This window comes from Sceloporus occidentalis, unplaced genomic scaffold (genome assembly GCF_023333645.1).
Source record: "Sceloporus occidentalis isolate IW3139 unplaced genomic scaffold, rSceOcc1.0.p SCAF_3, whole genome shotgun sequence".
Lineage (NCBI taxonomy): Eukaryota > Metazoa > Chordata > Lepidosauria > Squamata > Phrynosomatidae > Sceloporus > Sceloporus occidentalis.
This window is the reverse complement of record NW_028316983.1, coordinates 228,230,090-228,256,406: the sequence shown is the minus strand read 5'-3', so window position 1 is coordinate 228,256,406 and position 26,317 is coordinate 228,230,090. Positions and strand designations below refer to the sequence as shown.

At 39.7% G+C, this 26,317-nt stretch overlaps 1 protein-coding gene across 3 annotated transcripts in view; it reads left to right on the top strand.

Annotated features, from left to right (window-relative positions):
• The window catches only part of LOC149317584 (CUB and sushi domain-containing protein 3), a 796,080-nt gene that overhangs the window by 282,691 nt on the left and 487,072 nt on the right, over positions 1-26,317 (top strand). For all 3 annotated transcript variants that reach the window (XM_089517858.1, XM_089517859.1, XM_089517857.1), the window contains exon 4: positions 2,011-2,205. In XM_089517858.1, coding sequence (XP_089373984.1) covers positions 2,011-2,205 — 195 coding nt within the window. The remainder of the gene's footprint in view (positions 1-2,010; positions 2,206-26,317) is intronic.

Here is a 26,317-nt window from a genome sequence, read left to right as displayed (position 1 = left end):
CAAGGAGCCATGCCGGCTCCCTTCAGCAAAGCGGCCAGCCCGGGGAGTCGGGCAGCCGCTTTTTCTCCTATATTGACAGCTTTTTTCAGTTTGAGAGATATACTGCCCATTTCTTTAGCCTAAATCCCATTTGTTGCCCAATTAGCGTAGATTTATTGGAGCAATGGGATCTAAATCAATGGAATTAATAAAAGTGTTAGTATAGAGAACCTCTATTGGATTTAGACTGCTGTATCTTTTTTAATCAAAATTCGTAATTATTGTTTCAGCAGTGTACCTATTTTGATTGGGACACTTCAGAAGAGTCCCACATAAATTCAGACATCTGCCAAATTTGTCTGAATCAGCCTGATTTATTTGGGATTAATCTAAACACACACTACACTAGTAGTATATTGCTTAAATGTTTTACCCTGAAACTATTATGTAAGAAAACAGAATCTTGAATCCTCATCCTCAGAGAAGAAGATAGCAGCCTTGCTAATTCATGTAGAGAACTTGGTTCAGGGGGATGTGGGAGCCTCACAGGTTTACCTACCTGAGACCTAATCTTTTAGAAAGACACCAGGAACCTCCCCTCCAAAAGAAGTGGCATTGTTAACCTCTGACACTGAGAACTGATCCAAAGAACTTTAGAATATCTCAACCAATGCAGTTGCAGTGATAGTTATGGCTGGTAAAATAGACACTATGCAAGTGACTTATTTAAAATGCAATCTGGATAGACCTTTCTCAGAGCATCTTGCAGGTTTTCTTATTTGGCTTCCCAGCAGCATTTGGCATTCTCCAAATGCTGACATTTGACCTGCCTTTGCCTATCCTTTGCAGCTTACCTCTGCAACCTAAACTATAGTGACCTGACAAACACCCTAAACAAATGCATCCAGATATAATAAAATGATACCACAGTCAGATTGCTGTATATAGGCAAAAGGATGTAATCTATGCAGAAGAAAAGAGGTATTAACAATCTCAGTGATGGCACTGAACAGGGAATTGGACCTCATTGCCCATAGGGCTCTTCCAACTTTATGATTCTGTCAATTTTATTAAATCCCAAGATTTGCTCAGGTATGCTCACTAAGGAGGAAGATCCAAGAAACAGCTCTGTGAAGACTGTCTGTGCCCATTGTCCATGGAATAGTAATGAATAGTCATGGAAGAGGAAACAGAAAGGGAAGAGAAATGGCTGGCTAACATTTTATTTTATTTTTATCCCGCCTTTCTCCCAAAAAGGGACACAAGGCACCTCACAATATAAAAACACATTAAAACAACATTTGAAAACAATTAAAATAGTATAAGTAAACAGTAAAAAGATACAAATTTAAACATACAAAATTTAAAATAAATGAAGGTTAAAAATAATCTAAACCAACCCTCCCCCCTTTAAATAAAACCAGGCCTGCATGATTTTAAAAAGCTTGCTGGAATAAAAGTGTTTTTGCTTGCCAAAGAAAGGCCAGCAGGGAGGGGGGCAGTCTAGCCTCCCATGGAAAGGAGTTCCACCAGGTGGGAGCAGCCACTGAGAAGGCTCTCTCTTGAATCCTCACCAAATAAGCTTGGGATAGTGGTGGGATTGAGAATCCTTCTCCAGAGTATCTTAGGGTTCTAGGTGGTTTGTATGGGGAGATACAGGCCTGTTACAGACAGCCAAAATAAAGCTGCTTCGAGTCACAGTGGAGGTATAGTGTTTCAATGATGCATGCGTCCTAAGAGTCTAGAAGTCACACCAAAGCCACACTCCAGTCCTTAGGGCTGGAGCGTGGCTTTGGTGCAACTTCTGGACTCTTAGGACGCATGCATCATTGAAACACCATACCTCCACTGTGACTCGAAGCAGCTTTATTTTGGCTGTCTGTAACAGGCCACAGTCTCTCAAATAGTCTGGACCGAAGTCATGTAGGGCTTTATGTCTACTAGCAGGAACCCTACATAGGAAAATGTTATGCAGCAAACTTTTATTGTAGTTCCACTTGTGCTAATGTCTAATCTTATCTTCTTTTATAGAGTTACAAAGCAGTTCATGTGGAAATCCTGGAGTTCCACCAAAAGGTGTTTTATATGGAACAAGATTTGATGTTGGTGACAAAATCAGATACAGCTGTGTGACAGGATACATCCTTGATGGACACCCGCAACTGACCTGTATAGCCAACACAGTGAACACAGCATCTTGGGATTTCCCTGTTCCTATTTGCAGAGGTAAGATGAAAGAAACTGCAAAAACAAACAGACAAACAAACAAACAAACTTTGATTTTACCATTTTATATAAGGGACAACATTTTGCTATGCCATTATATGTAATGGAACTTGAGTATTCATGAATTTTGGTATCCTTGGGGGGGGGGGGTGTCCTGGATCTAAACCCCAGTGGATACCAAGGGCCCACTATACTTTACAACTGTGGAAAGCTTAGTGTGAAGGAAATGTAGATCATGTTCTATACTCTTCCATTAGAATGAATAGCTTTTATAGAACAAGGTCATACACTTATACTCTACATAAAATATAATCATAAAATTAATTTAAAAGCTTCATTTATGATCAAGTTTGTTTTTACTTCTTGCTCCTTGGTTTTACTGATTTGCCATGTAAAATAAATGAATAATTATGTGCAGATATTTGCAAATGATACACCAATAAGTAAATATTTTATATATGCATATCATTATTAGTATGATTAACCAACAGAATTGTACAACTGAATTAACAAAATGTTTGGATTTGAATAAGCTCAAGTCTTTCCAGCTACATGGATTTGGAATGTGAACCCAGTCATTTGCTTTGGAACTGCAGGAAGCCTTATGTTGTTTGGGTTAAATTGGTTAAAATGTTTAGCCATGCATGTGCAAGAAAACATGGTGATACATTAATTCACTGAATGTGTGTTTGGTGTGGGCATTGAGGTGGGGGGGTAAATGCAGTGGATCAACAAACCACAGTATATAAAATTATCTCAGTAAAGTGTAGTGAAGAACCAGCAGAAAGAGGGCAGAGGTAGAGAGAGAGGTGGCTATCTGTACATAAGAACTAAGAAGCAGTGTTCTAGTAATGTCATTCAAAAAAGTTTTATTGTAAAATGTGTGATTTATCTCTCTTTGTAACAGATATTCCATAGATGTTTCATCTTAACATTCTTAAGACAAACCCTCTAAATCTAACAGCTATCTTTTGCTGTTGTCCTTGTGCCTTCTGAATCCATGTACAATACATTTTCCCTAGAAATATGGTGATATAGAAACTGTTCCTATCTGAGAAGCTATTGAAACCTTATCAGTGGCAGATAATACTTATTTATTTTAAATACTTGTGAAATAGTACTTGCCCTTGAAAATTAGAGGAATCTTACCACACGACTCAACACTTTATTGCACAGATCCATTTTTCCCTTTTATGACACTTGAATAGATCTGTGGGGATAGAAAGCATTGGTCTTTGAAGTGCATTGCATTTAACAAGCAATTCGCTTCTACACAAATGTCTGTATAGGAAAAAGGAACTCTATAGGGTTGTAGATGAAGACCCAGTTAGAGAATCAGGTCCATTGAGCAAAATGAGCATTTGTTTCCTATTGCAACAAGAAATAAGAGTGGGAATGAAAGCTACATGTCAGGATCAGTTCAAAATATTTCTTCTTCTGGAAAACAAGCTACATAGGCCTAAATCCAATGATTAGTTAAAGCTAGTGTGGGCCCTTTGATTTAATTACTTTTAAATAAGGGTTGATGCTCTATGTTGCCATTGATTCAGCGGGCCTATTCTAAGTCTAACAATTTGATTTAAAATAAAATGTTCAAGGCCAATCAAGTTGCTTGGACTTATGAAGCAGAAAATCTAACATGCATTTCCAGAAAGACTGATGATGATGATGATGATGATGAATTTAATAAGTAAACATTTTCTGTCCTTATTCCCTGAGGCAGTTCTGTCTGATAGTAAAGCCAGCTTTGAGATTCCTGTGTCTGAAAAGACAGTTTGCAACATCAAAAAGAGCGAGTGCCATTTTTTTTCCCTGTAGGACTCCACACAATGTTTCCTTGTCATTGACTCTCCAATGGCACACACACATAGACCTGATATTGACTTTTGCACCTAATTCACGCTTTACCCAGGCCTTCAGTTTAAAAATAAATAAATCTGGTGTTTGGGTCTTTTTTTTTTTTTGTTTTGTTTTGTTTTTTTTTTTTTTTGTTATATGACGTTAAAACTGCAATCATGTTTTGTTTTCCAATTTAACTTGCATTACTGCTCTGTAGGTTAGCAACAGGGAAGGGAATGGGACCTGAAAAGAAAAGTGTCAAGGATGATATGCAGAAGCTATTCATAAAGAAGTAGCAATAGGACAAAACTCTGGAAGTGAGATCACCATCTTATTGCTGCTCAGAGATTGATGACTTCAGCAAGTGATTATAGGAATACTTTTTAGAATATATATATATATATATATATATATATATATATATATTCATTCTGCTCTTTTCCCAGGATTGGGACTCAGAGCGGCTTCACAGTATTTTTAAAAAAATAGTACAATAAAATAAAAAGTACATTGAAAAGAATTTTTAAATTGGCCCAACATCGAACATCCCAGCCTGTCCTTATAGTAATTCCCTAAATGCCTGTGTGAACAGGTAGGTCTTCACCTGCTGGTGGAAGGCCATCAAGGAGGGAGCCGTTCTGATCACCCTGGGCAGGGAGTTCCAGAGTCGAGGGGCAGCCACTGAGAAGGCCCTCTTTTGTGTCCCCACTAACTGTGTTTGTGATGATGTTGGGACAGAGAGAAGGGCTTCCCCAGAGGATCTTAGAGTCCGGGCCGGTTCATACCAGGAGAAACGGTCTGCCAAATAGTGTGGACCTGAGCCATGTAGGGCTTTGCAGGTAATAACCAGGACCTTGAATTGTGCCTGGAAACAAACTGACAGCCAATGAAGCTGTTTCAACAGGGGCATTGTATGGTTTCTGTAATCTGCCCCTGTTAACAGCCTGGCAGCAGCTCTTTGAACCAGCTGAATTTTCCGAACACTTTTCAAAGGCAGCCCCATGTAGAGCCCATTACAGTAGTCCAAACGGGATGTAACCAAGGCATGTACTACCGTGGCCAAATCTGGCTTCTCAAGAAACAGGTGCAGCTGTTTTAAATGTGTGAAAGCACTCCTGGTCATAGCAGAGACCTGGGCCTCCAGGTTCAAAGCTGAGTCCAAGAGTACCCCCAAAATACGAACCTGTGTCTTCAGGGGGAGTGTGACCCCATCTAACACAGGCTGGATCCCTATTCCCCGATCTGCCTTCCAACTGACTAGGAGCACCTCTGTCTTGTCTGGATTAAGTTTCAACTTGTTTGCCCTCATCCAGTCCATTACTGAAGACAGGCACTGGTTTAGGACCAGGACAGCCTCCTTGGATTGAGGTGGGAAGGAGTAATAGAGTTGAGTGTCATCTGCATATTGATGACACTGCACCCCAAAACTCCAGACAACCTCTCCCAGCGGTTTCATGTATATGTTAAACAGCATAGGGGACAACACAGAACCTTGAGGGACCCCACAGGTCAATGGCGAGGGGGTTGAACAGGAGTCCCCCAGTACCACCTTCTCAGTTTGCCCCTCCAGGAAGGAACGGAGCCACTTTAGAACAGTACCGCCAAGCCCCATCCCAGAGAGGCAGTCTAGAAGTCTAGAAGAATACCATGATCGATGGTATCAAAAGCAGCTGAGAGGTCCAGGAGAACCAAGAGGGACACACTCCCCCTGTTCAGTTCCCTGCATAGGTCATCCACCAAGGCGAGAGGCTGTCTCTGTTCCATAGCCAGGTCTGAAACCAGATTGAAATGGATCTAGATAATCCATTTCATCCAGAAATCCCTGGAGTTGGGAAGCCACCACACATTCCAAAACCTTGCCTAGAAATGGTAGGTTAGGCACTGGATGATAGTTTTTCATTATTGTGGGATCCAAGGATGACTTTTTTAACAAAGGTCTCACAACAGCCTCCTTTAGGCACGATGTAATTCTGCCTTGCTGTAAGGATGCATTGATTACCTCCTTTACCCATTCAGCCAGTCCTCCTCTGGCCTGTTTAACAAGCCAAGAAGGACAAGGGTCCAAGATACATGTGGTGGCTTTTATCTCTCCAAGGATCCTGTCCACATCATCAGGCTGCACAAGTTGAAAAGTATCCATTAACACTGGACTGATAGGAGCCAAGGTTACAGCCACTGACACTGTAGCAACTGTAGCATACAAGTCGGAGCGGATCTGAGCGACTTTATCTGCAAAATGCCATGCAAATTATTCACAGCGAGCCTCCGAGTGGTCTGTATCCTCTACCTGAGGGTGAGTGTGTAAAAGGCCCCTGACCACTCGGAACAGCTCTGCTGGCTGGCTCCTTGCAGTTGCAATGCTGGCAGCAAAAAATGATTTCTTTGCTGCCTGCATTGCCACAGAGTAGGTTTTCAAATAGGCTCTAGCCCATGTTCGATCACATTCACTCCAAGTCTTCCCCAATGTTGCTCTAGTTTCTGTCTCATTCACTTCATCACCATCAACTCCCTGGTGAATCAGGGGGCTGGTTTGGCTCCACTCCGTGAGAGGGGACGCTCAGGAGCATTGTGTCCACTGCCCTGGCCACTTTCCCATTCCAAAGGTTGGCCAGGGCTTCAACAGAATCGCTTGCCAAGGTGACAGGAAACTCCCCAAGAGCGCTCAGGAATCCATCTAGATCCATCAGCCTCCTGGGGCAGACCATCCTAATCAGTCCCCCACCCCTGCAGAGGTTCTGAATCCCAGTGAGTCTAAATCTGACCAGATAATGATCTGTCCATGATAATGGAACTGTGGAGAGTTCTTTCACACCAAGATCATCATCATCCCACCCAGTACATAAAACAAGGTCCAGAGAGTGTCCAGCAGCATGAGTAGGCTCAGATACCACTTGGGAGAGACCCATGGTTGTCATGGAGGCCATGAAGTCCTGAGCCACTCCTGAAAGGGCAGTCTCAGCATGGATGTTGAAGTCCCCCAGTACTAATGGACGTGGAGACTTCAACACCAACCCCGAGACCATCCCGGTTAGCTCAGGAAGAGAGATTGTTGTGCAGCGGGGTGGGTGGTACACCGACAGAATCCCTATTCTGTCCTGGCCACCCATGTTTAAATAAACACACTCAAAATCTGTAGACTGTGTGAGGGGGCATCTGGTCAGGGACATGGAATCACGATAGACTACTGCAACTCCACCTCCCTGCCCCCCAGGCCTTGCCTGCTGAGAAACCTGGTGAGCAAAGCTGAGAGAGATTAACTCCTCCAGTCTCATCCACCCAGGTTTTGGTTATACATGCCAGGTGAGCTTGTTCTTCCAGGATCAGGTCCTGAATGGCAGCTGTTTTACCATTCACTGATCTGGCATTCAGTAGCAGCAGCTTCAACCCAGGGAGACTGTTACCAAGGCTATTCATACTATTTGGACAGGGAGACAACTTGGGGACCACAAGTACCCTCTTGAGCTACCCACTTCCTTGGTGTTTTAATTGTCTCCTCCCTCCATATCTCCGTCTGCCTTGAATGACTCCAGTGGGGTCTCCCTGACTCTGTAAATCCCCTCCTTTCTGAGGAAAAGACATCTTTCCTATTAAATTGACAGGAACAGGGGCGAGGGGGGGGGGGAAGGGACAGGTAGCTAGTAAAGCTGGATGTTGTTTAGTGAGTCTCCTGCAGAAGTCCCAGCCTTATACCTCAGGCAGGCAAGGTAGCTGTGCTGGATGAAACAGTGCCTGCTGAGTCAAGGACTCAGTCCTGCAAGAGCTGAGTCCAGCGAGGGAAGTAGAGGTCCAGGCAGCAAGAACAGAAGCCTCTTCTCCCCTGCAGCCTTCAGACAGAACTTGTGGGCCTCTGTCTTTTCCCAGATGTTGTCTCCTTCCCTTCTCTCCCTCTGTTACCACAAGGGACTAGGGATCTAATATAGTCAGATGTTGCTGGACAGGGAGGCATCTCTGGAGAGAAGTGGCAGTTGGTTTCAATGCCTCTTGGGGGAGGAATAAAATCTGACCCATGGCAGTCAGGAGAAGATGGTCCGGGGCTTGACTTTAAAGTTGCACCATCTCAAGAGAAGATGGTCTGGGGCTTGGCTATGAAGACTCTGCCTGGCTCCTCTCCTGTAGCTGCTGAGAAGGGCAGTTGGTACTGGGCCTGCCTCTCAAGGCTCTGCCTCTGGCTCCTCCTCTGTAGCTGCTCCTGAACATAATTTCATATGTTCACTCTGTGTGTGTGTATGTGTGTGTATACGTGCATGCACCATTCACAGCACTAGCAACAAATTCACAGGGGTCTTGGTACTAAAACTATGTATACCTGTATGCAAGGAGCCCCCCCCCCCCCAAAAAAAAAACCCAACTAGTTTTATCAGGTTCCTTTCCATTATCCGGTTGGTTGCTCTCTGGACTGCAGTTTTATTTGTACAATGTACAGCTATCCTGGAACATACTGAAGGTGATTATAATGATCTGCTTATTACATTCTTCTAGTTCTGGTGGAGATTCTTGATTAAATGATCATCCTCTGGTAGTTCCATTTGTCAGTATCTTAAAACTTTATAAGAATGACCTTTTTATTAAAAATGGAATGTCTTTGCCATCTCATATGCTTTGCTTCCATTTCTTCACAAACCTTTGTACCAGCTACAGCCAAGTGACAGTGCCCACTGGTAATTTCAGTCTTTCATTGTGGTAAGCAGTGCCCGGAACTACTTAAAATCAATTTTCTCAGCTCCAGTTTTCTTCCTGGGAAGGTTGTCACTTGTATCTCAGTACTGAATTTTTGAAATTTATACATTGGTCTGCCACATTTTTTTTTTTTGTCTGCCATCTGTGGGTGCTGTGTTGCATACTATGAATGGCATGCAGTATTCAATCTCATCTGTAGGCCTCCACTCATATTATCTAGTATTTCACATTTGAAAATAGGAACATTCTTGTAATATTCTAACAATCATAGCCAAGCTAAAGAATCTACTTGTGCATTATATTCATGCAACTTGATAGCTAGTATTTTTCACTGCTTAGAAATCTAGAAAATAATTTGATCTTGATAGCATAAAAGGGGGAAGAAAAAGAAATCTTTCATCACCTTTAATACTAAGCATTTCCCCAGTGCAAACTTGGTTGTACCAGTTTTCCTACCCATACAAGGTTCTTTAGAAATAAGGAACTCAGAATTTGACCCTAGTTAAGAAACTGATCAATTCCCATTCTATCCCTACAATGATCTATAGAAGCACGAGGACAAATTTATCAGTTGTCAATATTGTAGTCATGCAGAAATGATCACAAACATTAAAAACTCATACTTTTTAACCACTTCTCAAACTGTCAAATCTTCATTAAAATAATGTAATTGTACTAGGTTTATTGTGAGCTCACACACATACATAAAAAGTTTGAATGAAGGTAGAGCAATTTAGATTTATGGTGTTATGAAGTGGTCAATTACATTGTGCATAGCCCATGACCAGTTTTTAAATACATTTTTCTCCCTTGACATATTAATTTTGATTGGGGCATTTTAAACCATGAAACACGACAGCTACTTTATCATATCACCTTCTATTTCTGAGATAGTGTTAGAAATTGCAAACAGCAACATACTGCAGAATGGTGGGAATGAATCACAGAAGGCTAATAAATAAAGTCATAGTTATATACAATATTATCTCTCTGTAAAGGTTATATTAATTAGCTGGTTTGATAATCAGGGATAATATTCTGACTTTTATATTTTTAAAAGGTTGCTCTATTTATAAATAAAACTGCAGCTACTTTTATGAAATAGGGATTCCAAATAGTGTTACTTCACTTTGGAAAGGCATTTTAATTCTGGTGCATATTGAAAGACAATTTGCGCTCTCTCTCTCTCTCTTTGTGCAAAATATAAGGAACATGAGCCAGCCATTCATTTACAATAAACATATGCAGGGGTAGCCATGTTGACCATATTGCAAAATATAGTATCACCTAAAATGCACAAAACAGTGATATATTTATTGAGGCACGTTATACATGTTGCAAACTTTTGAAACTCCTCCAGCTTCTTTATCAGGCAAAGATGTTAACAATCTTATGGGAAAAATAAAGGAGAAAAAATGACAATGTTGGTCATAGTCTTGCATTTGACCAAGATGTTGCAGTTGTTGTCCTCAGTTCAGATGGTGCGGAAGGGTCTTCGTGAAGGTGAGCCCCTTCTCCTTCTGGCCATGTGGGTACTGGGGGATTTAGTCTAAGAAATAAACTTTAAATTCCATTAGCAAGACAAAAAGCTGCTGCATTTGAGATCTAGTTTGTCTTGAATCCTTTGTGAGACTTTTGTAAAATTCATTTTCAATGTTATGTCTGCCACTGTAATCAAGGGGATGTTAAAGAGTTTACCTTTTTCAGGATTGTGATCATAGTCTTAGCCAAAGAATCTTTTGCTACAGTTTAAATAAATATAAGAAGGGTATGGGAAACACAGAACATTAAACATAAAAAGGGGGATTTGTTTAATCTTTGATTTCATCCTCTTAAAATTTGTTTGAATAATAGCTCCAGTTAAGGACCACAATTTAGTGAAAGCACATGGTTTGTGTGCAGAACATCCCAAAATCAATAGCTAGGACCTCTGGTTGAAAGAGCATCAAATCCTAGGTGTTTGTGGAAGACTCTGACTGAACCCTGGAAAGCTTGTTGCAAGCAGACAATACTGAGATATTCGGATAAATAATCTGATCTGGTACAATGTAACTTTAAAAAAAAAACTTTTTGTTGGTCCTGCAGCAGGATATAATATCTGGACTGGATGAGGGAAAACAAACTCAAGTTGAATCAGGTAAGACAGAAGTACTAGCAATAGGGACTCCCAATCCAGGAATGGAGTTATGCCAGGAAGTTCTGGATGGGGTCACACTTCCCCTGAAGGACTCTGTTCGCAGTTTGGGGGTGCTCCTGGACTCGTCTCTCCATCTGAAGGCTCAGGTGGATGCAACAGTCAGGAGCACTTGCTGTCTGCTTCGACAGATATGCCAACTGCACCCCTTCCTGTAATGGGAAGAGCTTGAAACAGTAGTACATGTGCTGGTAACCTCTCAGCTTGACTTTTGTAACGTGCTCTACATGGGGCTACCTTTGTGTCAAGTTCGGAAACTTCAATTGGTACAGAATATGGCAGCCAGGCTGGTTACTGGCACACCTAGATCTGCCCATATCTCAGCAGTTTTAAAATCGTTTCACTGGCTGCCTATTAACTTCCAGGCAAGATACAAAGTGTTGTTTTTAACCTTTAAAACCCTTCATGGTCTGGGTCCTGAATTCTTGCAGGAACGCCTTCTCCCATATTGTCCTCCCCGCACTCTTTGCTCTGCCAGGAAAAATCTGCTTCAACCTAAAAGGACTAGACTCTGCAGTGACCCAGCATTCATTTTTCAGCTGTTGCTCCCAAACTCTGGAATTGCCTGCCAGACGAGATCTGTCAGATTACCACCTTGCAAACCTTTAAAAAGGCTATTAAGACTGATCTCTTCCAGCAGGCCTTTCCAGACTAGACCACCCCTGCTTATCTGCCTCCCCCCTCCCCACCTTTTTCTCCTCTTTTTTTCCAACCTCATCTCTATCCTATTCGGACCCTGCTACAAAATATCTCATTTATTTTAATTGTTATTTTATATTATTGCTTTTAATGTCCCTTTGGTTTAATCCTTTTTTTAGCATTACTTTTGTTTTTATAACTGGGTGGATAGGGATTTGGGTATTTTTAATGTATACCTTTTTAACTGTATTTGTTTTAATGTTGTAATCCGCTTGGATTCCCTGCGAATAAGTGGAATATAAATAATAATTATTATTTTTATTATTATTATTATGCTGTGGAATTCTGGGGATTCTGTAGTTTGTTATGGCACCAGAGCTCTCTGACAGAGAAGGCTAAATGTTTTGCAAAACTACAGTTCCCCAAAATTCCATGGTATTGAGCCATGGCAGTTAAAATGGGGTGAAACTGGATTATTTCTGCAGTGATGATCCAGCCTTAGTCATCATCAGAGCTGTGAAGTGCAACTGGAGAATTTGCTAAACCCTTTCCTGGCTGCAACCCAATATTATCAGAGTAGGTGGATTTAGCCCATCAACACAACCTTCTTATTTCCTTGACCTGACATGCAGGAAAGAGTCTTACGTTAGGATTCTTCCTCATCTCTTCCCCTTTACTGGAAGAATAGCATATAAATCCAAGAGTTTCACACTTACCACTCCACCCAAAAAAACTAACAGATATGTGAAATGATGAACAGTAAAGTGAGGGCAGAACTTGGATATCTAAAAGAAAGTTAAACTACATATAAAGAAAGTCTGTGCTTATACTTTTCAGAAATATATTATGGACAACATAACCACAGGGATGTTTCCTTTGGGTTCAACTTAATGGTGCAAATCATATGCCAACATTTTTAGAGTTGTCAGGCGCAAACAAAAGGAACATAAAACCTTAACGCTTCTAGATACACATTCCCTAATGTTGACCAATATTCTTCTCCTGTCCACTTCTGACTGGTACCATAGCATTGTATGGGCTGCATTGAAACTGCAGACATAATGCAGTTTAACTCTGCTTTAAATACCATGGCTTAATGCTATGGAATTCCATGATTTGTAGTTTTGTGAGATATTTAGCCTTCTCTGTCAAAAAGCTCTGGTGCCACAATAAACAATAAATCCTTGGATTCCATTGCATTTAGTCATGGCAATTAATGTGGTGTCAAACTGTATTTCTCAGCTAAAAATTAAACAAATAAAAATGAACTTCTATCCATGCTGACAGTTTAAAGATTCCCCAATTATTGTGATTGGCTAGTCCCCTGATCTGCCAATTTATCATGTTAATCCTTTTTCTTTTTTTCTTTTTTTTTGGGGGGTGGTTTGCAGGGTGAATATGCTAGTGTGCCATTATCAGAGTTGCACTTAAAAGAAGGCCTTCTGAAATCAGTAGGATACAAGTTAATTAATGGATAACATATTATATATTTTTTAAAAGCATAAAAGTTAAAAAAGCAAACCAAAACTATACAGAATGCAAAATACTTCCCATCAAGTAAGTTATAGGAATAATCTGTTAGACTAAGGCTGAAATTTTAAAAAGCCTATCACATCCGCTCAAATGCCAAGGAAGTATCTTAATCTGGTTCCAGACTGGCAGAATTGACATATATGTGAGCTTCCTTTGTTAATACCCATTAATCATCCTTTATTAATAACTATCAATATGAAAAATTATGCTCTTGTGTAGAATTGGGTATTTATTTATTTATTGTTTACAGAATTTTCTCATCTTTCTAACTACAAGTTCATTTTGGCCTCAATTAGTGTCAGTTTGTGAATGCAACTAGGTAAGAGGTGAACAGAAATGTGTATGGCATTTTGTGCACATTCCCGTAAAATAAGATTTTGTACACACTTTTGCTAATATGCAGAACTTTAACCTGCCCCCCACCCCCCAATGATTTGGAGTGTATCTTTCCACTACTGATACATATAGACATTTCCATCTCCAGCTCAGAACTTGCACTGGAAACAGTTTTCGGATCAAAACAATGTGGTGAGGACATCCTGGGGTTTTCTCCATGGTGAGTGCATATCATCCAAGAATCAACAAGTGATTGCTAGAGAACTATGTAATTTAGGTAAATTGTTTCAAGTGCTTTCTCTTGTTGGTTGCTAGCATTCTTAAATATACCACCTAAGCCATTTTGTGTCTCCACTTCTATCACTGTGAAGTGCAAAATCATTTCTTTTTTATGGGTAGAATTTCATAGCAATATGTTATTTAGTGTCTAGGGATTTTTTTATTATTTTTCATGGAACTGCATACCAACACACAATTTATATCCTCACTCTTTATGTGGCAGACATTTTATAGCTATAATAAAATGAGATTTAAATTCAGTCCATGAAGACAGAATTTTCACAATGAACTGCATTCTGATTCTTGTTGTTTTCTTGTTCCACAAACTTTTCAGACAAAAGTATGGGGAAGAGTTTTGTAAATGTTTTAAAGCTTATGTGTAAGTACATTTGTCATAAAGAATGCAGAGAAATACCATTTTATATCCCAACACTGAGAAATAAGAGGGCAGCAAAGTGCCGAAACTCATGAAATATTGGTAAGGTCTAATAGAATGTATCTTGGGCCTTATCTAATACATTTCTGGACCTTAAAAGAAGGTGTTATACTTCATAGTTTTAATCAAAATCATATACACCTAAAATGTTTCAAGATTTTGGAAATAAAAATGATCTTGTTTGCTTGCAAAGTATGCAACCAATGCCTTAAAAAGAAACCCATTGTTTATTTTAGAATTATATACAGAGATCTAAGGGGGAACAAAAACCTGTTAATTTCTCTTTCACATTTTAAAACATCAAAATCTCGCTGTCATATATGAAGAAGTGTTTTTATGTTTTCAGTTGCTGATGGAAAGAGATAAAGGAGGAAGCCATTCTGGTTTGCCTAGGAAAGCAGTTCCAAAAACTGGGAGCAGCCACCAAGAGGGCCATCTCTCTTGTTCTTACTGAACGAACACCACCTTGTTCCCACTAACTAGCCTGGAAAGATGATGGGACAAAATCAAGGATCTGTCCAGCAGATCTTAATACTTAAAGTGTTGCTCTAGTCTCCAGTTAAAATTTTTCCTTGTGCCAACTTTTTAGAAAATCAGGGACTAGTTTAGTTACACTCCAAATGATGAGACATTTAGAAGTGATCATGTCCACCTCCTGGTCATTTGCCTATTCTAGAGATCAACCAGGACTTCAACAGGATCACCTGCCTAGGTAGCAGGAAACTCCTTAAGAGCCATCAACATTAAGAGCCATCCAGACCCAGAAGCCTTCTGGGATGGACCATCTTAGAATAATAGAATCCTGGATTTTGAAGAGGCCTCAAGGGGTGTGTTCCACTGCTGAAAGGCTCTTACTTTCTTAATAGGTCTCCCACAGCAACAGAGGTTATTTTTCCCACTACAGATAAAACTGACCAAGAAGTGATCTATCCATGACAATGGAAGGATAAAACATTCCTCCAGTCCAAGATTATCACCATCCTATTCTGTATAGAAACAATGTCAGAATGGAACCAGCATCATGAGTGGGGCAGGGTATGTCTTGGTTGTCATGGTGGATATGAAGCTCTGAACCACTCCCAACAGAGTAAACTTGGTATGAACATTGAAGTCACAAATCGCAGGGATTGCAACACCACCTGGAGATCACCCTGGAAAACTCAGGGAGTGAGGCTGTTGAGTAGTGGAGTAGGCTGTACACTAACAGAATCCCTAATCTGTCCTGGCCTCCTACTTTCAAATAAACACACTCAGATCCTGTAGACTTGGAGAAAGACACTAAATTTCTCCTTTGAAGTTTCCCAAAGCCAAGCAGACATGTTTGCACATTCCACTTATTTGCTTATTAGGCAAATCATGTGGTGCTGTGTATGCACATGCATGCATATGCACATGTGTTTTCTCTCTCATTCTCTTTCAAACAACCCATTAATTTCCTTGTTAGAAGCACTAATTTCAAAGTAATTTTATATAAAGGAAACCAAAAATGTTTTTTAAAGATATTTTGCATGCAATGCACAATTGACACTCAAAGTGTTTTGTTCACTTTTTTTACAGCAATGGTTTACCAGGCTGCTAGGTTATATAGCCCCACCTTAAAACATCTGAAATTATTCAGATCAAATCTCAGGGTTTTCTGCTCTTGAGATTACCCCTGATTCTTGAGGAGCCTTCTAATTCTCAAGGAGCCTAGTGTCTGCCTAGTGACCCAGCGTTAAAATGAATGAATCCTTTTAAAATAGAAAATAACCAAGGTGCATATACTCAGAGTCTCTTTAATATGCCCAGCAAGTTCCAGATATGTAGGACTGATGGTTTGGGCTATGGTAAAAAGAGGCAGGACACAAATGGATACAGAACACTTAATATGTTATTTCTTAATATTTAATATGTTACTTCCGGATGAACCATACATGAAGGGGCATTACCTCCTGGCATTTGTGCAATATATGCAGCTGTCTGAAATGGAACAGCATTGAATAAACAGTTTACATCTACGTGTTCTGCTCAATTAGAACCTGTCTATATTGAAAAGCTGTAGCTAAAGCACTCTAGGATCGTTTCTGCCATATATTGTTTGCTGGTTTTTTCCTCTCTCTATTCATAAATTGAATATGTCTTAATCTTAAATGATAGGGAAAGAAAAGAGTAGGGAGTCCTTTTGTCTGAAAGGAAGTTAAGTGTACCAGTGGTGGGAAGCCTGTGAATTGCAAGCTACATGTGGCCCTTGGGGGATTCACTGTGGCCTATGGAACCTCCACTGACTCCCCAGACCTCAGACCTCCCCAGAGGTTTCAATTTTTGTAAAACAATGAGTTTCAGATTAGGAAGAAAATGCTTCCTTTGGGGAGGGGGTCTCACTGCAGCAAGACTTCCCCTAATATGCCAAAAGGCAACTGGTTGCGATGCAGTGTCACTTCCAGTTGTGAGAGTGTGGTAGCAGCCCTTCAGAGTTCTAGAGGAACCAAAGCATTCTGCTGGTGCAGTCCTCAGGGTTCAAGCATTTCCCACCCTGATACAGATCAATGAAACGTAACTTATTTTATTGCTTCCTTTTTAATATTTGGGAATCAATTCTTTGTATCTGGCTTATCTTATGAATGGGAGTAACCACCCACAACTTTGAAAAGGGAAATATTTCCATATTCTTTTTCAACTGACTCTTCTAACTTTCTGACCTGACATTACATTTTGTTCTTTTGTGAAGAAATCAGCAAGTTTTACAATTGTGTCCCTGCTTCCTTCCCCATTAGTGACAGAGCCTATCCTATTAATCCTATAAGCCTTGATAACCAAGGGTGTTCCTTCCTCTGTAGCTTAAATGCCATTTTTTCCTTAACACTTGTTTAAAGAATTCCAGTGGATTACTTACTCCTTTAAGATTAAGAAGGCCAAAAGGACAGAAATTGTGTTTGCAAGGTTGAATTTTAGCATAGTCCATTTTAATATTGTCTTTCAGGGCATTGGTGTTTGGTGTTTGCAAGTAGCTGTGTGCCAGTGCTTCTTTGTGCAATTTGTTCTGTCTTTTTTCATGATAGCATTTCTCTGAACTGCTTTTTTTTTTTTCTGTTACAACTGAATTAATTTTTAACATTTTGGAAATTTGGTTCATCAATGAATCTGCCCTGATCTTTATTTTGACCCACTTTTTCATTTAAAGTACCAGAAGTAAGCATATGTTTACTTGAAATATCTAGAGACATAGCCATGTTAGCCTGATATGCAAAGGGATCTTGTAGCACTTTTGAGACTAACTGTTCTAGTGAAGTTCTAGTATAAGCTTTCATAGACTGGATCTATTGATCAGAGGAAACAGACCAAGGGGCAAAAGAGACTGCCCTGAAGGGGTGGTTTAAAGCTGCACCTGACAAAGCCAGATTGGGGCCACAGCAACTACATGCCATGGCCCCAATCCACCTTTTTGCCAATTAAAAAGGAAGTGGCAAAACAGCTCTGTTTTTAAAAAGTGTACTTCCTCTCTCACTTCCCTGCTTCTTTTCAGAATACTGTTTGAAACTTCACAAAGATTTCCATTTCTCAACCAGTAGGTAATATTGACAATTAGGATTTAGGTCCAAAACACTGCAGAAATAATCCAGTTTGCGATCACTTTAACTGCCCTGGTTTAGTGCTAGGGAATCCTGGGAATTGTAGTTTATTACAGCACCGGAGCTCTCTGACAGAGAAGGTCTTACAAAACTAGTTCCCAGAATTCCATAGCATTGATCTAGGCAGTTAAAGCGGCCTCAGACTGGATTATTTCTGCATTGTGTTTTGGACCTTAGTTGACATTATTTTATAATGGGCCACCTAAAATTAAATAGTCAGTTTTGCTTGTGTAAAGAATGTTTTGCTTGACTCTATGCTAGCTCACCAGGCACATGTTGTAATGAAAGAGGTAGATCTCTGAATTTTAGCCAACCTTGTGTTTTCAGAAATGGAAACCCAGAATTTTGCTCCATGCCGGTAAACTTTGGTTGGTGTATTCTGATCCCTAGAGTGAATCAGGCCCAAACTCTTCCTAGAAGCAAAGATGACTAAACTGAAGTTGTTGTATTTTGGTCATATCATGATAAGATATCTGTTTGGATTCCAAGTGATTAAGCGAAATATAAATAAATATTATTATTATTATTATTATTATTATTAAGAAAGGACTCACTTGAAAATAAAATAATGCTTGGAAAAGGAAAGGGCAATTGAAAAGAGGAAGACCATATACCAGATGGATAGATTAAGTCCAATAAGCCATAGCTGAGCAGAATGACTGAGTACAGGGTGACCTGGAGGTCGCTCATTCATAGGGGTGCCATGAGCTGAAATTGACATGAAGATAGTTAACAACAACAAAATCTGATTCCTGCACACCATGTCATTTATTCCATCTAAAATTTTGATCATGCCCACTTATTCATTTTGTTTTGTTCTGTTGCCTTGGTATACACAATCGTTTTAGTAATGCACATACCAAACCATTTGTCTTCTGCTAGCGTCATTTAGATATGCTCACAGAGTATGTTGTTCTCTGAATAGATAACAAAAATAAAGTGGATACATTCATGAAATGCATGACAAAATGTAGACTGCAATCCTTTCACATTCTCTTGCTTTGCATCCCACCTTAAGATGTACTGAACATCTTTTCCCTTGCAAAGATGCATGATATTCACACTGTCAAGGAAGATGAACACACCTTCTCCTATGTAAACACTGGCAAGCCCCACTACAGGCATCTTCCATTATATCATTCTTACTGCTAGGGCATTACAGATTCTAGCCAGCCTTCATTTGAGCCACAGATTTGTCCCATATGGCTATTCCTCTTCCTTCCAAGTAGCCAGCTAAAAATGATTTCTGTGACCAAGGAGGAGAGATTATGTTGATCTCCCAGAGGGCATCAAATGAGATTTATTCACATTTAGAACACCATATATAGTTCCCCCCCTCCCCGGGAGAGGTCCAAGCAGCAGTCCAAAATGATTAGGAGGCTGTAGCATTTTATTTATGAAAAAGTGTTTTGTTCTTTTAGGTTTTGGAAAAGGGAGAAAACTATGTGACAAATATGATAGTCATTACTAACAGTGTGCAGTATATGGAGGAATAAGGTATATTCTTCTCTATTTCTCCGCCATGTTAATGCTTAGGGTCTATATTCACTATACTAAAATTTTCTAGCATAGCAAAGGTGATAAATCTACATTTTGACCATTATCTGGGTTCTGCAAATATATTTTAAAAGCATTTCATTCTCCCTGTTGCCCCATCACTTCCTGCTACTGGATTCCTTTTGCTCAAGCCCCATCACCTTACAGAAAGCACTCTTTAGCCATTTGAAATGTCCCTTGATCACGAGTCTGAAAATCAGTAGCAGAATGAAATTTATTTCAACAGATGTAATCCTAGAGGGGAAACGTGTTCCAGCTAGCAATATGTATCAGTTCAAGGTGTCCTAGAATTAGATTGGCTCCTCCAAGTGTAATTTGTATCTACATCAAATATCTTGGACATTAAGTTACTCCTTCAGGTAGTGTACATTTTGTCCTTGCTCAAGTCCTCATCTCTGGAGGTTGAGCCAATCAAGCATCTGCTGTAAAATACTTTCTTAAAATAAATCCCCTGCTGGGTATTCACCAAAACATGCATCCTTAGGAAGCAAGTCACAGATTACAAATGACTCCAGTTTCATCAGTGTTTCTTTTTTTATTTCCTTGATGGGGAGAGAAGCCCAGAACAGTAACTCATGCAGAGTTTGGTGTCTTCAAATCCAGGAACTTCAAATCATGCAGAGTTAATGGCATGCTAATTTTCTGGATTCTATTACTCCTCTATATTTAAAAGAAGAAGATAAAGCCAGCAATTAGTCATTCATGAACACATCAGACAGCCATTGTATTCAGATTTGAGGGGCAATTTTCAAATTAGCATCTACTAGTTGGTGCTACGAGGTAGATGTGATGGGGACAGCATTCCAAGTAACCAATGATTTAGGTCTAGCTACCATTTTAATTTCCCCCAATGCCCCTGTCATACTGTCACTTGAGGTATTGTGGAAAATGAAATGCCAATTAGATTGAATTTTCTAGTGCACCCTAAAGTGCTGGACCAGAATATATTAATTTAAAAGGGAGATCTTGAGCAGGTAAAACAACATAGTAAATGTTGCAAAACATAAAACATGTAGTAAACTAAAATGTCAAAAGAGCACAAAAGCAGCATAAAATAGTGAGCATAATCAATAAAAGTATCTGAAAAAATTCAAAAATATAAAAACATACAAAAATATTTTCACGGAATCAAAAATGTGTTAGTTGAACTCCATGAAAAGAATAAAGTGGGCCCTTGGTATCCTCTGGGCTTTATTTCTAGGACCCCTCATGGTTATGAAAATCCATGAACACTCAAGTCCCATTATACATTATATACATTAGTGTAGAATCATAGAATCGTAGAGTTGGAAGAGATCGCAAGGGCCATCCAGTCCAAGCCCCTGCCATGCAGGAATTCCTAATCAAAGTATCCCCGACAGATGGCCATCCAGCCTTTGTTTAAAGACCTCCAAGGAAGGAGACTTTACTACACTCAGAGGGAGTGTGTTCCACTGTTGAACAGCCCTTACTGTCAGGAGGTTTCTCCTAATGTTGAGGTGGAATCTCTTTTCCTGTAGTTTGCAATGGTGTCCAGTCTATAAACTGGCAAAATCAAACTTTGCTTTTTGAGGATATCTATATCTACATCTATATCTCTCCAAAGCAATGGATGGTTCAGTCCGTAGTTGCAGAATCCATGGATATGGAGGGCCAACTGTACTCACAATTAGAGCATCACTACTATATAAGCAGTCTCTATCCTCTGCCTTTTCTCAGAAAACTGGGGCATTTACAGGATAACTGGTGCATCTACACTAAATATCTTAATGAGATCTCCATATAATGCCTATGGCTGTATTTATGATTTTTTTTAAAAAAATGTCTTTGTAACCATCAAAAAAATTTTTTTTAACATGTTTCTCTCATACTTTCCAATACATCACAGAGGAACACTGGTACCCTTGTGGCCAACCATTGTCACAGTGTGCTCAAGATCAATGCTTATTTAAGAAGAAACTATGCAGGTCCAGGGTCAATGAACTTGTGTTACTGTAGTTTGCTTATATTTGTGTTAATTTTTTTCTTGAGTAATTATGATCTCCATACCATGTAACTGAGGAGATTATCACATGGTTCCCCCTGCCCCGATCTGGGCGAGGGCTTAGACCGTGTATAAACAGATGTTATCACACAGCTCTGTGCCCAGATGGGAGGCATCCCATATCTAATTGGGCATTTTCCAATACTTAGCAATGAATGGAAAAGTATCAATTTTTTACAAAGTATGGGAGGAGTCCTAATCAGGTACAGGATGACTCCAATCTGGGCATGGATAAGTGCAATAACATCCATTTATACATGGTCTCAGCCTGTGCCCAGATTGGGAGAAAATAGCTGGTGTGATAATCTCCTAAAACAAAAAATAGACTGCAATATTTTAACACAAACACACACAATTATATTTACACTAGCAAGCTAGACACTTTGAAAAAATTGGTAATATAAGAGAGATGAGGCAAAACTGTTGTTGTACAATAGATGTTTGAAAGGATGAGATACATGTGGAGATAACCATTGTTGTTGTTGTTGTTTTTGTTGTGCCTTTTTTCCAATTTGGAATTCAATGCAGCTTACAACTAAAAAAAATGTTTAAAATTCACAAAAATTTTTATCCAGGAGAAGGTGGTTATAAAGAACTTAAACATCAAAAAGTAAAACCATAAACCATTAAACGCACACCCACCCACCCATAGAACAATAAGGAAAATCCAACACATTGTTTAGGTGGGACAGACCTTAAATAATTGATCATCAAATGACTGTCAAGACAGAAAATATTTACTTGTCTTTGAAAAGAAAGTGCTAGCCTAGTAACTTTTCTAAAAGAGAGTTCCAGTCTGGGGATAGCCACTGAGCAGGTCCTCTCCTGTGTTCCCACCAGATGCACTATGAGAGTGGTGCAACAGAGAGAAGGACCTCCTCAGCAGATCTCAAAACACAGGGAGGTTCATAAGGAAGAATATGGTCCTTCAATTAACCTATACCTGAACTGTAGAGGGTTTTATGGGTCAAAACCAGCTCTTTGAATTGTGCCCAGAAACATATTGGCAGCAATGCTACCAATTTCTTTCTTTCAGTTAGTGGCAAAGCTACAAGATCTCTCTACATACTGATTCTACAGACTAACATGGCTATATTTTTTTAATATTGGCAGCCAGTGAAGCTATTGCAGAAAGGAAGTTGTGTGATGCCTGCTGCCAGTCCCAGTTACCATGTTTAAAATCAAAAGGAATGAATGCAGCTGGCATACAAAATACAATTATGGAAATGCACTCCTGGCCAACAGGCAACACATGAATTTCTTGGTTCAAGAGCTGTGGAGCTGTGTCTTTAGGGGGAGGGGGGTGTAACTGCATCTGGCACAGAATGAGTCTTTCTTCTCTAATTTGCTTTTCTTTATTTTTTGACTTGCCCTTTCTTGTCTGGATTCAGTTTCAATTTGTTTGCTCTCATCCAGTCTATTATTGATGACAAGCTCCACCTTAGGACCAAAACCTCTTCCTTGGGTTGAGATAGAAAGAAATGATAGAAGTGGGCTCCATCTACATACTGTTGGCAATGCACCCAAAAACACCCGATAACCTCTTCCAGTGGTTTCATTATCTATTAAATAGCATGGGGGGGGGGGGGGAGAACCAAGCCCTGGGGAACACCACAAGCCAATAGCTAAGGGACTGAGTCCCCCAGCATCACTTTGTGGGTTCATTTCTCAAGGAAGGAGGGAAGCTGTTGTAAAACATTATTTCAAAGTGCAATCTCAGCAAGGCAACCCATGTACAGCAAAATTTTAATGACGATTGCCCAAACTAAAATAGTTTTCTCTGCACTGGTTGTCACTCCAAAGATTTTTTTTAATGCTCAGAGTTATCATTTTGGTTCACAAACTGAAAAACTAACACAACAGATGAAGACAAATGAAGTGCTTAGAGTCACAACTGCCTCAAGTTGGTAAGAAAACAAATATTAACCTTCACAGCTTCAGAAGATACTGTGGAAAAACATCTGTGATTGCTACAGCTAGTCTAATATCTCTTTTTAAGAAGGCACAACAGTAATAATCACATACTCAAATTCTGAATTATAGTTAACAGTACCAAATTACTTTAGCCCTACTAATAAATTGAAATACTGACAAGAATGGAATCATGCGTGCATTCTCACTATCATCTAATTGCCTGGAGAAACAAAGCCAAATATCACTCATCCTGCCTTATACAGACGATTGCAACATCTATCCACTATTATCAATTATTTCATGAAGTTCTTCTGCATGCCGTTTCCTATAACAGCACCATCAACCTGAAGTTTGGGTAGTACTCTACAAAAAAGTATATTGATGGCCACAGAACTGTGGTCCCTCCCTGAATGATTAACTGGTCATAGCATAAGCAATAATCATGGAAGCTATGGAGCAAAAACCAAGGATTTTCCATTCTGAATAGGGTAGGGTTCCCATATGACTGGATTAAGTAGAATAATTCTGAATTCTTGAGTCCATTGGATTACTAACTGGCGTCGATTCTAAGCTTTAATTATTATTATTTTTAGTAAGTCTCGTGTTGTTTGTTGTTTGTGTGCCTTCATGATATTTCTGACTTAAAGTTGCTGTGCTATAAGATAGACTGCACCAATCACATTGTTTTCTTGGAATAATTTGTTCAGAGGGTTTTTTTCATTGCCTTCCTCTGAGGCTGAAATAATGTAACTTGCCCAAGATATCCATGGCTGGGATTCAAACTCTTGTGCCCAGTCATCATCCAAATCACTCTGCCACAGTGACTTTCTTAGTCTCTAGCCCAACTGAAAATAGAGATAGAGTGTAGGAGAACCCTACAGTCTTGGGAGAAATTAGCTTGCTGTTGCTTTAGCTTTAACAGTATCATGCCTGGGTAAAAATTTGTAATTTAGGGGTGGGAAAGCCTATCCTCTTTAAAAAGAGCAACCATGTTTTGTTATTATAGAATCAACAAAATCAAAGACATGGCAATCATTATAGGGTTTCCAGGAAAATATAGATTCTGTGTTATTATCCCTAGATTTCTTGAAACCTGAATTGGTTGATGAAAGTAGGTAAAAGAAAGCTAGATGGATGGATAGAGTGTGTTTTAATGGTTTTGTAGTATTATATTTTACCTGTTGGTTTAATGTGTTTTCTTTTTTAATTGTGTTTGTATTTTAACATGTTGTACCCCTCCATGAACCTTGAGAAGAGACAGGAAAGAAATAAAATTTATTTATTTGATAGATAGATAGATAGATAGGTAGGTAGGTAGGTAGGTAGGTAGGTAGGTAGGTAGATAGATAGATAGATAGATAGATAGATAGATAGATAGATAGATAGAGCTTTATAAATAAGGGATAATAATAATAATAATAATAATAATAATAATAATAGATTTTTGTGGGTTTTTCAGGCTATGTGGCCATGTTCTAGAAAATTTTCTTCCTGACATTTCGCTAGCATCTGTGGCTGGCATCTTCAGAGAATGCTTTGCCTGGAAAAATTGGGTGTATATACACTGTGTGAACCTGGGAATGCAGGAGTGATTTGCATGTGTATTGTGCTGGCCTCAGCCTGGGAGGCTAATGCAAACGAGGATTAATGTCTGCTAATTGGTGATCATTATCTGCTGGGAAAGCCCCTGACTCTGAATGGTTTCCCATTTGCACTTGCTGAGTTCTTATTTTGCTATTCCCTAGGACTGGTAGCCAAATTTTGTTCACTTTAAGGGTTTCTTCTTTCCAGTTGAAATTATCCAGATGTTTGTGGATTTCAATGGCTTCCCTGTGCATCCTGACATGTTAGTGGTTGGCATGGTCCAGAATTTCAGTGTTTTCAAACAGTATTTTATGCCTAGGATGGTTTGTGGCATGTTCTGCTACTGCTGATTTTTCTGGCTGGCCCAGTCTGCAGTGTCTCTCGTGTTCTTTGATTCTTGTTTGTACACTGCATTTGGTGGTCCCTATGTAGACTTGTCCACAGCTGCATGGTATGTGCTAAACTCCTGTGGCTGTGAGAGGGTCTCTCTGCTCCTTGGCTGAGCGAAGCATGTGCTGGATTTTCTTCATCAGTTTGTAAACCATTTGCAGGTTGTGCTTCCTCACCACTTTGCCTATTCTGTCTGTGACTCCTTTGATGTATGGTAAAAATACCTTCCCTTTGGGTGGCTGCTTGTCTTCACTCCTCTGGATTTTCCTGGGCCTGGCAGCCCTTCTGATGTCTAAGCTGGAATAACCATTAGCCTGTAGAGCCTGGTCCAAGTGCTTCAGTTCATCTTCCAAGAAGTGGGGTTCGCAGATGTGTTTTGCTCAGTCTACCAGTGTTTTGATTGTGCTTCTTTTTTGTCCTAGGTGATGGTTGGAGTTCTTGTGCAGGTGTTGGTCTGTATGTGAGGATTTTCTGTATACTGTGTGACCCAAATGTTGGTTCGGTTTGCAGATGACTAGGACATCCAAGAATGGCAGTGTTCCTTCCTTTTCTTTCTGCATAATGAATTGGATGTTGGGGTGGATGTTGTGGTGAGGTAATGTTCGAACAGGGCTGTGATGTCTTCTGGAAAAATCTGTCGGATGAGTATCATGGTGTCCATTATGGGGACATTGGTGAACAGGGAGACCACATCAAAGCTGATTAATATGTCTCCCAGTTTTAGTTGAAGATTATTGATTTTTCCTACAGACATACAGACCGATACCTGCACAAGAACTTCAACCATCACCCATGACAAAAATTAAAAAATTAACTCTTATATTTATACTTTTGTTAATGACTGTGTACAGTTCTAATCTTTATTGTCTTTTTAAATATGTTGTCAGACACCTTGAGCCCCATTATTAGGGAAAAGATGGGATATAAATGAATTAATCCATTAAATAAATAAAGTTGCCACTTTCTAAGAAACCATGTGCAGTTCCTGTGGAATTTATACAGCTTTTTGTATCAAATCTATCTAGTTGTCTGTGTGTTATGATGTGTGTTACATCGGGGACTGCCTGAAGGAAGAGGCCCCTCCCTCCTCAACTGTCATCTCG